At 38.1% G+C, this 15,633-nt stretch overlaps 1 protein-coding gene across 2 annotated transcripts in view; it reads left to right on the forward strand.

Moving 5' to 3' along the window:
- The first annotated feature begins 11,947 nt into the window (after positions 1–11,947).
- Positions 11,948–15,633, forward strand: part of LOC109050289 (potassium voltage-gated channel subfamily H member 4-like) — a 30,848-nt gene continuing 27,162 nt past the window's right edge. For both annotated transcript variants that reach the window (XM_042767374.1, XM_042767375.1), the window contains exon 1: positions 11,948–12,452. In XM_042767374.1, coding sequence (XP_042623308.1) covers positions 12,377–12,452 — 76 coding nt within the window. In that variant the 5' untranslated portion in view covers positions 11,948–12,376. The remainder of the gene's footprint in view (positions 12,453–15,633) is intronic.

Here is a 15,633-nt window from a genome sequence, read left to right on the forward strand (position 1 = left end):
TATATACACTGTTTAAACTGTATGATAAGAAAGACTGGAACAAACCAGAACGTTTACTATAGTTTTAGCTAAATTAATAAATATTAATCATCCAAGAGCGAGAAAAATAATTTCCTAGTGAAATGTTGAATGTAAGGTTGCAAAATAGTTTGTTGAAATTTAAAACTACAGTGTGAGCACTCTTCACACAGCAAAATGCCCTCACCCTGCCAAAATGATGTGTCACTCGACATAATGGGTGTGGGGCTGCTTAGAAGCATCAGATATGGGTAATAGTTTCACATTAGAAGTAACCCCTAATGTTTTACTCGATTTAAAATGCACAATAGGTTATTCTGTGTGCCTGCAACACATTTGCATCCCCATCCACAATGCCTTCGGGGCGTGCATGCTGTGATGCTTCCTCATAGAAGATGGCTAGCACAGAGGTCATTGTTCAAAATACTGCTTCAACAATGACAATGACTGTATAATGGGTGAAGTTGAGCTAATGTCGAGCTGGTGCAAGATGATCATTTGTGGTTAAAAAGTATATACATTTTTATTTTTTTAAGAAAATGACCAATCGTTTCCCTTTGAAGCTGCATTGAAACTGCAATTTGGACCTTCAGCCCACTGGCCACCATTGAAGTCCATTATATGGAGAAAAATCCTGGAATGTTTTCCACAAAAAACATAATTTCTTTGTGACTGAAGAAAGAAAGATATGAACATCTCACCCAAAACAACAAAATCCAGGAGGGTGGAGGACTGAAGGTGGTCCATGGAGAGGGATGGAGGGCCAGGCCCATGAATTGGAACCGGACCTGGATCATGGCATAGCAAAGGACCTGGATTGAGGAGCAGTGGTGGGCCTGGGCTGTGGAGCAGAGACAGGCCTGGGCTGTGGAACAGTGGCAGACCGTGGAGCAGTGGCAGACTGGGAGCAATGGCAGACTGTGGAACAGAGTAGGACCTGGAGAATGAGACAGAAACAGCAAAGCAGGAAGCTAGGGCGAAGCTGGCAGAGCAGGAAGACAGGGCGGAGCAGATGACTACTTTAGTGGAGCTGATGTTGTAGGGGACCACCACAGTGAATCAGGCGGGACTAGAACAGAGTGCCTAGAGAGGTTAACAATGGCCTTTGTGGTTGTAACAGGACAGCTAGACAGTTCAGAGGCAGTATTGTTGGCCTTGACAGAGCAAGCATAGAGTTCAGTAACTGCCTCCTTGACCGTGACAGGACAGGCAAAGAGCTCAGAGGCGGTCTCCATGGCAGTTACTGGACAGGCAAAGAGTTCATGGACAGCCTCCTTGGCCATGACAGGGTAGACTGTGAGTTCATATGTGACCACTGTGGTCAGAACAGGACAGGCAGGAATCTCACAGGCTGGTGCCAACACAGTACCGAGCTCTAGGGCTTGAGTGGGCTCTGGAGTGGACTTATGGATGGAAGCGAGCTTTGGAGCAGACGCATGGACTTGAGTGGGATCTGGAGCGCAATCATTGACAGAAGCGAGCTCAGACTCATGGACAGAAGCAAGCTCCAGAGCAGACTCATGGACGGAAGCAAACTCCAGAGTGGACTCATTGATTGAAGCGAGCTCCAGAGCAGAATTATGGATGGAAGTGAGCTCCAGAGCGGACTCATGGACAGGAACGGGCTCTGGAGCAGATTCATGGACAAGAGAGGCCTCTGGAGCACAGTGAGTAGCTCACACACATTAAAGATGGCAACCACCGTCATGGGCAGCACAGTAGACAGAGGGAGGAGCGCAGGGCTTGACAAAGCAGCCATGATGGCTTGCCACTCCAGCATTGCGGCCGTGACGTGGAGAGGCTTTTGCGTGGTGGCCGTGTTTAAAAGAGGCTCTGGCTTGGCAGGCTAGATGTGAGCAGGCTCTGGTGTGGCAGCTGTGGCATAAATAAATCCTGACATGACGGTCAGGGCATGGAAGCACTCTGGTGTGGTGGGTACTATAGGATTGCAGTAAGTAAATGAGGAATGTAAATGAGTCTAGTGAGGGGTATGGGGAGGCATTAAATGAGAAATATTTTTGTTTAAACAAAAACAAAACATGTCCTTGAGTGCTACATCAAAGTCCACCAAATGGCAGAGACCACAAAAATCCTCAACATAATCCTCAATGGAGTGACTGCCTTGACGAAGATTCAGGAGGCGAACTGCTGGATCCATTCTTGGTGGGGGATAAGAATAAGTGATTAGATTAGAATAAGTGTGTCCCAAAGCATATTATGTTGAAAAGAGTATGCCAAAAGTCCCCAGATGGTCTACTATTTCAGGTCGATTTTTGAAGTGTGGATCCATGCACACTCTAATGGCTAAAATTGCCCACAATCCAATGCACTTTGGCGAAGGATTCGGTCCAGAACTACAAACACTAATAAAACGCATTAGAAAAACTACAAATGTGGCGGATGCACTCTATCGACAAGTCGGTAGGTTTACAAAAAGAGATTTGAGTTACTAATAATCAAAAATCAACATGGTAAAAAATATGTATTTATTGTTATCCATGTTATATTTAATCTGCAACAGCAATGTAAACTTTTATAAACATCTATTTGGTCGTTAACATTTAAATGCATCATTATGCAGAAAATATGAGCAGAATTCTCCGCATGAAAGACCTGTGACTGGCAGATCAACAAGCTACTTCTTTTCTCTCCAGTATGGTAGGAAGTTAAATTAAATTAAATGTGGAAGATGTTAACTGTGACGAGATGATTGACAGGCCAGTTTACAGTGACAGGGTGTGTGAAACAGCTGCGACAGAGCGGTCCTTTAAAGACGCAGTTGTGTGATGTGATAGTATGTCCCAAAGCTTGCCTACTCTTCTGCTACACAATCAAAAGTGTGTACTTTTTCTTTACCAAAAGAGTACATACCCCTTACCGGTCACCCCCCATTTTCAGCATGGAGACACAAATGACATACCCAAAATAAAAAGGTTGCTGCTCATGAGTATTTCTGATTAGATACATAATCAACATATGTTCACAAAGCTGACACTTCAAAGTTTATTGTTCAGAAATCAGAATTACTCAGACTGTTATGATAATAGAGACATATAAGCTCAAACTTGAAAACAAAAAAATATTAAAAACATAATATTTAATTGTATATAAAAAAAATGTTGATGTAGGATATGATTTTAGATACATAATGAAGCTAAAGCCACAAGTCTACTAATGCTTCATTTTGATATTTCAGAACATTTACGTTTACGTTAACGTGAACATAATCTCACAAACTGTGAATTTTATGAAACATTTTCTAAGACCATGTCATATGTGTTTTTAGAGAAGGCTAATAAAAGGCTAATAAAATTGATTTATGACCCCTGTAAGCTCTCCTGTGTGCTATTATCTCATGTCTGGACTGGCAAACTGCCCCATTCATGATTCTATTGTTGTCACTCGATGAGCCTTTCACACCTCCACCAGGTATGAGACATAATCCACATTATTCTTTTATCATTATTCTTTTGTTTTATTCAGCCATTATTAGCCTTAATTCTGGCATTACAAGGTTTACCAAGCCACATCGCTTCAATCCCAGTATACATTTACACAACTATTATCAAAAGCCTTTCTATAAAAATACGACAAACATTTTCTTATGACCTTACGTGAATTATTATGACAAAATGCATTATGAAGAAGCACTGCACCTGCTATGTAGCTGCATTAGAGCTAACGTTAGCATCAAGCTACATAAAACAATTTATGAAATTATTAGTATACTTTTACTCAAAACTCACTTTAAACCCTAATCGAGTGTTTGTAATAACTTCCTTTTGAGATCTCATGTCGAATTTGGTTGTTTACTGTTGTAAAAATATGCTATTTATAGCCTTTTATATCACTGCACAAATTAGCATTTCAGATGTACATTTTCTATATTGTTAAAAAAAATGCCCCAAATCTCAAGAAAATCACATACAAACCATTTACTAACGTAATCGTGTGTTTATTATTTGGATATTTTGTGGGTACAGAGGATTCTCTGTGTTGTTGTGTTGTATTATTTTGCACTCCTGACATAAAATACAAAATTACTGTCACTGCAACAATGTTTTATCAAAACAAAGGGTCAAATATTGAAGCTAAAATCTTTATACTTTCAACTGATGCACAGTTTCTCCAGATCAAGTAAGAGTGTGTGTTTAACGTGCCGTTGAAGTGAAACAACAGTAATCTGGGGCCGTCGCCAATCTTTGACCACAAAGGGATTTTAAAGGCGGAGTATGAGTAGGCACATTTAGACGCAGGGAAAGTTTAAGTAGAAAATACACTTTTACGCCTTAGGGTAAAAGGTCAAAGTGCGTCATGAATCAAAAAAGTTGACAGGTGGCCCAGCATATTTACTACTTATGAATTAATTTGACACTGACATTGGTCATGCCATTAACTTTCATTTACAGTGAACTTTAACATTCTGCATATGGTTCATCTGTTGTATAAATGAGGTGAATTTGACTGTCCTGAGTACACAATGTGGGTATCCTTTAATGAACCAGGGAGGATTTACAAGAGTGCATCTGTCAATGGATACTGTGCAAAATCCTTCCAGGGATTTCAGAATAAATCTGTGTTGCACATTTCTTACTGTGAGTGAGGGATAATGGGAAATTCCTTAGAGAAATTATCTTTGGCTCATATGAACAGATGGAGGATTTTTCTCACAATGCAAAAAAAAAAGTTGACTTGATTGCTTTACAGACTTGTTATAAGTGAAATAAAGTTTTCTTGCTCCTTTTTTTCTCTCTCTTCTATCCTGTATTCCTCTAAAAAATTGTGGAACTTTTGAAGCTCATGTTACTGGCACCTCAGGATGAAGCTCAAGCTTTAACACTGCATCATGAAATCTGAAATATGGTCACTTAAGCCCCTTTCACACTGCACGCTGGACCTGGAAAATTGCCGGAACATTGCCGGGTCGCCTTCTGTGTGAACGCAAACACGACCCTGGACTGATTCCAGGATTGATCCCGGGTTGGGGACCTAATAACATTGCCGGGTTTCAGTCCCGGAACGAGCGCTGTGTGAACAAAAGCCAGAACTAATGCCATACAGGTTGTGACATAGTGATGACACACGCTTTTAGCGGTTGTTTTGAATGATTTATTAGCATCTTGATTTGCTGAATTTTTATAACTTCCATGAAGATTGATGTATAACTGTACCCACACATTTTCCATTACTTTAGCTTTTGGGGTTGAAAGGGAATATACATCACTCACCTGTTGCTGAATCATTCATAGAGCATGACACTAACATACCTTGCTCACACATTTGATTCCCTTTGGATAAAAGCACCTGCCTAATGCATAAATGTAAATATATGTGTGCTATATGATAGGATGTGCTATATGTTAGTATGTTAGTGGCACGCAGACGGCAACGCAATGTTGCTAACCTGCATCCTATCTCTAAATCCTCTACTGCACCTCTTTCTTTCTCTGTGGGTCTCTGGAATTGTCAGTCAACTGTCAACAAAGCAGACTTCAGACTTCATGCTTTTTCTTTAAACTCCACACTCAGCATCTTGGGCTTGACTGAGACCTGGATTCGTCCAGAAGACTCAGCAACCCCAGCTGCTCTCTCTAACAATTTCTCTTTCTCTCACACCCCCCGTCAGTTTGGTCGGGGTGGGGGCACTGATCTGCTCATTTCTAACAATTGGAAATACTCAAACCACTCTCCCCTATGCAATTATAATTTGAATCTCATGTGATCACTGTAACAGCGCCTATAAAACTCCAGGTTGTGGTAATTTACCGCCCTCCTGGGCAAATTCTATCCACCTTCCTCGAGGAGCTGGATGGGGTGCTGTTCTCATTCCCGGAGGATGGCAGTCCACTTTAAGTCTTTGGCGACTTTAACATTCATCTGGACAAGCCTTATGCTACAGATTTCCATTCACTCATTGATTCATTTGATCTCAAACATCCTACCACTAAAAACATTCACTATTCAGGCAACCGACTTGACTTAATTTACACATGCAATTGTATTGCAGACAACATTCTGGTAAAGCCCCTACATATCTCTGATCATTTCTTCATTACATTTAAACTACATCTTGCCACCTGTGTGCCACCAACCCCTATACCATTTACTTTTAGATGAAACCTACGCTCCCTTTCTCCCTCCCATCTTTCCTCCGTAGCATCCTCCTCTCTTCCCTTACCTACCCATTTCTTATCTCTTGATGTGAATGCAGCAACTGACACTTTATGCTCTACTTTAACCTCTTGTCTACTTGACATTTGTCCTCTCTCCTCCAGGCCAGCACGGGCTGCCCCTTCTAACCCCTGGTTATCCGATGTTCTTCGTGAGCATCAGACCAAACTCAGGGCAGCAGAAAGAAAATTGTGCAAATCAAAAGATCCATCAGACCTGAGGATGTATCAGTCTTTGCTTTCATCTTTCTCTGCTGAAGTCCATACTGCCAAATCTTCATACTTCCACAGCAAGATCAACAGTGTCCCAGACACACGTAATCCCTTCGAAACATTTAATTCTCCCCCCGTCCCCCTCCGCCACTTCCCACCACTTCTATAACAGCCGATGATTTCACCACATTCTTCACAGACAAAACCAGAAAAATCAGTAGTCAGTTCTCAGCCCAACACACACAGGACATCAAACCAACCACACCCACCGCAAAAACTCCCATCTTCTCCTCCTGTCCCCTCACTGAGGCAGAAGTATCAAAACTTCTCCTCTTCAGCCACCCTACAACATGCCCTCTAGACCCAATCCCCTCACACCTCCTCCAATTAAACACTTCACTTACAGATAGCTACAGACCTGTCTTTCTCCTTTCATTCATAGTAAAAAAAAAACATCGAAAGAGTTGTTTTCAACCAGATATCATTGTTTCTCTCACAGAACAACAAACTGGATGCTAACCAGTCTGGTTTCAGGAGTTGCCATTCAACTGAAACTGCGCTACTGTCAGTCACAGAAGCCCTGCAGATTGCAAAAGCTGATTCCAAATAATCAGTTCTTATTCTGCTGGATCTATCTGCTGCTTTTGACACTGTCACTCATCAGATCCTCCTGTCTGCCCTCTCATCACTGGCTATCACAGAGATTCCACTTCACTGGTTTGAATCCTATCTCACTGGTAGGTCTTTCAGGGTGACTTGGGGAGGGGAGGTATCCAAAGTACATCAGCTTGTCACTGGGGTTCCTCAAGGATCAGTTCTTGGACCCCTCCTCTTCTCCATATACACAATATCACTGGGTCCCATCATACAGGCACATGGCTTCTCCTACCATAGCTATGCTGATGATACACTTTCATTTCAACCAGAACAAACAAAAAAAATTGTCTTTCTCTTTATTTATTCCTTCTTTTTCTAGCTTGTACTTATTTGAACAATGTCTAAAACTTGATATTACAAGCACTTTCTGTGTCTTGTTTGCCTCTTTAAGACGAATTGCTTTATGTATGCCCCAATTGTAAGTCACTTTGGATAAAAGTGTCTGCAAAATTACTAAATGTAAATGTATATTGAAGTCAATAAGAGATTAAAAATACAAGTGAAAATTCATTAAGAGACATCCTGGGCTTTTCAAAAATACCAAATGTTGTACATCATAATTCAGTAAATTGTATCCACCTTATTTTTCTCGTAAGTGTGGGTGTGGCCATTTGTAAATTTAATGTGTCAGGCTTCTGGTGTAATCTGCTTCCAGCTATTTTTAACTGTACAAAATGGCTAGTTTAATAGCAAACTATTGTAGTGTAGTGTATTTGCTTGTTTTAGGTTAATGCCATATATGCTTTGATATAAAAATGCTATCACTTGCAATAGGGTGGCACTTATTGGGGGTAAATGTTTTTTTTTTTTTTTTTATTGGAAATGTTAACCTCTCACCCCCTCATTTATTTCTCCACTAGAAGTACGCAATGTATGCTACTGTAGATACCATCCAGATAATTGATCATTTAGTGTATGCTCAAAGAATGATTATTTTTTTTATCAACAGGTACTTCAAAATCTGATTGTTCATAGGTTTCATTCACTGATAAACTTTTGACTGTTTATCGTGGCCATTTTGAATAACAGGATGAAGTGTACTTGCTTGGAAGCAAGAAAAGGAGTCTTTATCAGGTTGCAAGCTTCTGTCCATTGATGATGTTCTTTAAGTATATCTGCACTGAATGAGAGGAATTGGTCACACTTGCCTTGTTTGATTCAGATGTCATGGTGGAGGAAAAAAAGGCAATGGTTTCTGCAAAGGAGACTGAAGTGGACAAGGAGCCATGCACGTTGAGCAACTTCTTCACAAAGAACACTTGCAACATATTTGTTATTAAGGATCTCCACCAGTACTTCCTAAATTAAAATCCTGGTACCTGGCCAAGCAATGCAACCTACATCGCAGCTGAGGAGACTGCCAAGAGCCTGACAGTGACCAATAACAAAGCAGAAAGAGATGATGTGCTTTTCCAAGAGCACTGAAGAACAAATGCAGTTCATTATGCAGATTGTCATAGAGCACTGAAATGCCCACATTTTTGCTGCAGCACCCGGGGAGCAGTTGGGGGTTTGTTGCCTTGCTCAAGGGCACCTCAGTTGTGGAACTGAAGGTGGAAGAGAGCAATGTTCATTCACTCCTCCCACCTACATTTCCTACTGAGACGCGAACCCACAACCTTTGGGTTGCAAATCCGACTCTCTTACCACCAGGCCACAAGTGCCCAATCTCAGACTATCACCATGATCTAGATCAGACTGCAGTTTTTCAAAGATCAGTTCTTATCAGCAGCATTGTAATTTAACATTTTAACACTAACGACACTGTTCTGTGTTCTAGTTTTTAACCTAATTCACCATCTACTAATGGTCTTGTATAATTATTAATTATGTGCTGTTGTGGTCACCTGCTCATACAATTGTCAATTTGTATATTTTTATTCCTTACTTACTTGTTCTATTTTTTATTCCTTTATTATCTGTGTTTTTGTTATGTCGCTGTCATTCTGTTGCACTGTGGAAGCTTCTGTCACGAAAACAAATTCTTCGTATGTGTAAACATACCTGGCAATAAAGCTCATTCTGATTCTGATTAAGACGGAATGTTGTTGAGCATACCACACGAATAGTCCAGTCTCATCGAAATTTGGCTTGTTTCCATTTCTTTGAAGTAGTTGACTGGGTGGATGATAGCAGATTTTAAAAGCTTGAAGGATACCTGATGCCCTATTGAGGGGCACTTAACAGCCTCTCCAATATTGTCGTTTAGAATTTGAGTTTAGAACTCATAGCTTAGCTGATTTTGTTTCATTTTTGCATCAACTTCTTTGTATTGTAAACAATAAAATAAGAGATTTTATTGTTACAATTGCCTCCCATGAAATTTTACTTACAAACTGCAAACTGAGCCTCAAACAAGAACAACCAGAAGGAAGTATTCTATTTCATTCCTGAAGTACTTCAACCTGCAGGCGGGTGAGTACTTCATGGTTTAGGCTAAATTTGACTATCCTTACCCTACCTAAATTGTCATAGGGTTAAAGGTGCAAGATAAAAAGACACACCAAGTAACAATATTTACAACTTATTTGGGATTATAACTGGGAGTATAACACACAATGAATTAGTGTTGTAGTTAAACCACTTAAACCGAGACCAAGACCACCTATCTCTCAAGTGGACCATTGACACTCCTGATTGAGATTGTAGATAGAGTTTTAATGGTCCATTTGAGAGATATGTGGCGGTAATACACGTATAAGTCTGCGATCTGCCATAAAGCCACAAGAAGAAGATGCAGGCTGCTGTGAAGCACGTTCACAAGAGTTCTAACAGTTCGGACATTGCGTGAATCAGAGGTAAAATAATATACGGTTCAGTTTCTTGCACAGACCGATCATTTTGTGTCTTCACACATCAACGTATCATCACGAGCCGCAGGGTTTAATTTGGATTTTTTTGTGCATGTTTTTTTTCTCTTATAGATTCTGTGACCATTGCCAAGCACTGTACTGCTGAGAGACTGCAACGCCTGAAGCCTGAACGCCTGAATAGTGTAAATTCCGGTCATTTTGGACACTTTTTGCCATCAAAATGACTTTTTCAATCATGAAGGAACTCATGATTAGTAAATGTTTATAAACCTTAACAGTTGTAGAATAGTTTCCACTTTAGATATATATAGAATAAATCAATTATTTAAGATGTGAAAATAATAGAAGTCTATACAACAAACGAAGACCAAATATATGACCCTTACAGACTGTGATTATGAGTTAATGAATATATTAACATGAATAGTTTGTGAAGTGCTTAAAAATAATTAAGCTATATTTCCACAACATTTGTAAATGTAAAAATGAGCATTAGCTAATATGTGAACTAAAGTTTAATGACACTTGTTAGCATTCAACAAAACATTAACAAATAAACTTGTAATCATTGTGTAATTTCTGTTAAAATCATTTGTAGATTTTTAAAATGCATTGAATGTTAATAACATTTGTAACCATTAACTAATGATCAGTTAAGCATTATATAATGTTTGTTAATGATTTATTAATGAAGCTTTTAATCATTGTAAACCATCTGTCAAAATCATTTGAAGATTATTTTTTTTTAAATGCATGATCATATGAATTGAAAGTTTAATGACATTTGTAAGCATTTCAATTTACATTAAATAATGATCTGTTAATTATTTGGTTATGTTTAATAAGTTTATTAGTTAACATTAACAAGCACATTATCTCATATTTCTTGATATGTGAATATATATTAAATAATGATTAGTTAAACATTATGTAATGTTTGTTAATGATTTATTAATGAAAGTTATTATAAAGTGTTACCCTTCTTGGAAAGAAATGGCATCTGCAAGGAATTCCAGTCAGGTTTTAGACCACTTCATAGCACTGAAACTGCAATCATCACAGTGTCAAATGACTTGCTTTTTCGATCGTGGTTGCATCTCTCTATTAGTGTTTGTAGATTTCAGTGCTGCCTTTGATACTATTGATTATTTAACTTTTTCTTGGATAGGCTTAAAAATGATGTTGCAATTAGTGGAAATGCATTAGCATAGTTCAATTCATTATTTTCTGACTGTTATCATTTTGTAGCTGTAAATGCAGAGGTGTCATATCGGTTATCGGTCGATCAGTGCCATAAGTTCAGTATGGAGTACCACAAGGCTCAGTACTAGGACCATTGCTTTTCACTGAATACATGCTACAGTATATCATTAAAAATATAGAGTTAGTATTCATGGTTACACAGATGATACTCAGCTCTGTATTTCTTTGAGGGCTCGACAAAACATGCCATTTCACAAAACTATTGGAATGCATATTTGATAGATAGATAGATAGATAGATAGATAGATAGATAGATAGATAGATAGATAGATAGATCGATAGATCGATAGATAGATAGATAGATAGATAGATAGAAATTTAGATGACTAGTAACATCCTACTACTAAATTAAGGAAAAAATAGAGATGTTAATTACTGGACCAAAAGCCTCCACACATAATTACCTAGAACTCTGCTGAACACTTGATGCATGTCTGTCAATCAAGTCATCAGTCAAGAACCTGGGTGTGTTATTTTATAGCATTTTTTTTTTTCATTTGAAAGCCACATTTCTAACATTTGTAAAACTGTGTTTTTCCATCTGAAAAAAAAAAAGATCAATTATGATATATGCTCTCAATGTCAAATTGTAAAAACAATAATTCATGCATTTATGACCAGTGACAGCTTTTGTACCTTCTTTTCTGAGAGTGTGGGTGTATGTAAAGATGCATATGTGTGATAGATTTCCTTCAAGAATGTGTGTGTGTGTGTGTGTGTGTGTGTGTGTGTGTGTGTGTGTGTGTGTGTGTGTGTGTGTGTGTGTACTCTCATTGGCTGACAAGAACTGGAGAAAATGAATAATGGGTGTGGATAAAGAGAAAAAGAGCCAGAGAAGGAGGGGTGAAGAAAAATGCAACTGTCTCTGTCGCTCTGCCACGGTGTGTTACAGAACAACAACAAATCCACGCCATTCTGCACATCTTGTGGATTCTCCTCTATCATGCAGGTGTACATAGCTGAGACAGACTTATCAGAAAAGACAAACGAGTGGAAGCTGGTTTCAGTGTATGCACTGACAAGGAAGGGAATTTGTTTGTTTCTTCAACATACATTCACTGGACTCCAAAAGCTGGCCGAGGAAGTATACAGTAAGGAATCATCTTTTGGGGCACGTTTACTCTATTAGGATGCATGTTCCTCAAATTTTGCCTGGCCACCTTTTCACTGGGATGTAGTGAGGATTGATGGTTCATACAGGCTTTTCCCCTAAACATCTGCTGACTCTGGAAACCTGGCATCATGCCAGTGATGAAGGGGCTGCTGGCACCCCAGAACACTTTCCTGGACACCATTGCCACTCGTTTCGATGGCACTCGTAAGTACTGGCACAAATGCACACACACCAAATCCACATGAGAAAGATAAAATGTGCAGTTTTCAAGGTAGCCTGAAGATGAAGTTTTTTTTCCTTTCTATAGCATCACCAGCACTAAATGGATGTACAAAAATAATAGCTTATCTCAAAAAAAAATAATTGACAACTCTGTATTGAACAAACTTTCTGTTGTTATAGAGTCTTGCTAAACAAGCCAGCTATAGACGTTTATAGCAGCTACCTGAATTATAACACATCTTGGTTTGATACTTCCTTGGTAGCGTGAAAGCACATTAAGTCCTGTACATCTGATGAGACTGTGCGCTTTGAATCTGCATTTATGTAATTGTATGTTTCTGGTATAAAAAGTCACTTACCTGATCTGAGCATTGAAAATTCATTCAGAAATATTTTCCAATATTAAATAACTCGCTGTGTTTCCAAGTTCAAACAGTGTGATGCTAACAATGCCACAGTCATGGATTCTGTCCCAAGAGATTGGATGAACCATATTTTCACCATATTTATTAATTTACAGCTAACCCAAAAAATAATAATAATAATAATTATTATAAAAATATAGTAGCATTTTCTGTTAAAAGATATAGGTTACATTTTTACATTTTTGTGGGATGGCTGGATCAGTTAGTGATTTTACTGTTTATTCAACAGCTAAATGAAAGCATATCATAAGCTTCAAGGTGAAAATAATTAACTGCGTTAACAAATAGTTGTGTCGTAAATTAATCAACAATGCTAGGGTACATCTACATCTGTACTGTATTTCTGTATTACTATTATACATTATACTGATTATTGTACAATGTAAATATGTATATGTGTGCTGTTTCCTGTCCTGCAGGTTAATACATGTAGTGCACAGACACCACATACACTTCCTGTTTTATCATGGGAGATAAATTTCTTGTTTTGTTGTAGCGATAGTGATCTCATGGCATAAGTCTTTGAGGTAAGTGTGTGTGTGTGTGTGTGTGTGTGTGTCATGGGAAAAGTAACAAAGGGACAAAGCTGTTTGTGTTCATATAATCCTGTTACCTTGACATAACAAGAACCTTCACAAGCCATTATAGTTAAAAGGCTGGTTAACAGGTTATAATAATTCATAAAAATAAAACCAAGAACTGAATTGCACTATATTGCATTGAAATATCGGTTGCACTTTATTTTACAGTACGTTTACTTACATGTACTTATAGTGTACTTACAGTGTATTTATCTAAGAAAGTTCTGGTAATGCAAGGTAACTACATGGGGTAGGGTTAGGTTTAGGGGTAGGTTCAGGGTTAGTACCTAGTCATTACATAGTTATTGTAATTACTATAATAAGTACATAGTATGTACATAAGGAACAGGACTGTAAAATAAAGTGCTACCGAAATACTAAACACATACTACACACACAATTCAACATGACACAAATCTTACACATGACACATTACTGAACAGTATTCATACTAGTACACAAAAAAGGCAGCCATACAACATATATACAAAAACTAGAATAAAATCCTCCCATCTGTGCTTTCTTACTAGTAATGAAAAGAAAATCCCTCACACAGTTTACAAACATAATCTCTTCTGTTAGACAACATCTCTCACATAAATACACAACAGCATGCACATTCACAGCTTCTTATTGAACAGTATGCTATGCTTAAAAGATATACATGACACAAAGACATAATTAATAAAATAATAATAAATAAAACTACACATTTATAAAACATAATTAATGAACATTTTATGCATATATATATATATATATATATATGTATATATATATATATATATATATATATGTACCTGTATGTATGTTTAATATATATATAGCTACGAAACTGCACACAATCTCAGTGCTTAGACTGTTCCTATGAGTGTGCCAAATTTCACAACTTTTTACTTTCTATTGTCTGCCGTTCATTCTCAGCCAGAGGAAGAGGACATTTTATTTGCTTGTGGATTCATTTCTTTTTTCTTCATTTTACTTATTGTCATGTTCTTCAAACTAAAGCTTGAACTGAAGTTGACTTTTGCCATTATGAGAAATAAAATGTTAATGATGTCTTAATAGGTCTGTATTTCTTAAAACAGTTTAAGATGGACAGTTTAAAGCCAATGATGTGTCAGTGATGTTAACTTCGCAGATGCTTCTGGGTAACAGAGCACCAGTGTTCTCACAACCTAAAATAGCTGCCTTCTTGTTGCCGTAGAGACCAGCTTTCCTGTGCAGTAGTTGCAGTGATAAGCTTTCCTGTGCAGTAGTTGCAGTGATAAGCTTTCCTGTGCAGTAGTTGCAGTGATAAGCTTTCCTGTGCAGTAGTCGAAGTGATGAACAGTGATGAAACTGGGCTTTTGGTACTAACCGGTGATTTACTGAAAGAACTTTGGAATATCTATGCAGAAAACATGATTTACTATGATTGATTACAGTTAAATGCTGATCATTTTACTTATATTCTTTACAACCTTTATTTTTGTAAGCCCATATAATGTAGATCAGGGCTAGTTGTCACACGGTTTTACTAGAAAATAATTGTGGTTGATGCAATATGACCCTAGTGGTTGTGACTAGACCTCAAAGGACTCCCTCATTATGAAAGGTAGTATGACATTCAGATTTTCATTTCTAACTAAGGTTGCTCACTAAAATCTAAACAAATATTATTGTGACTGTACTTAATGCAAAGAATACTTTTTCTTGTAAGGTGGACAAATATTGCTGGCCCACTTTGTATCCATTTAAATATATACAAATGTATATATTTAAAAAGATTTAGTGATCCCCAAATGTCAAGGCAGGACAGATGTGAATAATAATTTTAGCAAATCTGCATCACTCATTAGCCCTGCTGCAGACACCCTACTGCTGGCATTGAGCAGTGCTCGATCTGCCACTAAATGCAGAAGATCTGTTGAGAAGAACAACAACAACAGCTGCTAAATTTCTGGAAGGAAAATAAGGAAATGTACTGTTTGCAACTCATCAACGGTACTCAATCTCTCAACATGATGACAGCCCAACTGCCTACTTCTCGGCTGAAATATCATTACCTTAAAGTTTGCATTCATCATTTCCCTACTCACTTCAGATTAGAGAGATTGGGCCACTGCAGTTTGAGGAAACAAGACTGAGCCTTGTACTGTAGGGATTACAGCACTT

The sequence above is a fragment of the Cyprinus carpio genome, chromosome A12, assembly GCF_018340385.1.
Source record: "Cyprinus carpio isolate SPL01 chromosome A12, ASM1834038v1, whole genome shotgun sequence".
NCBI classification, from domain to species: Eukaryota; Metazoa; Chordata; class Actinopteri; order Cypriniformes; family Cyprinidae; genus Cyprinus; species Cyprinus carpio.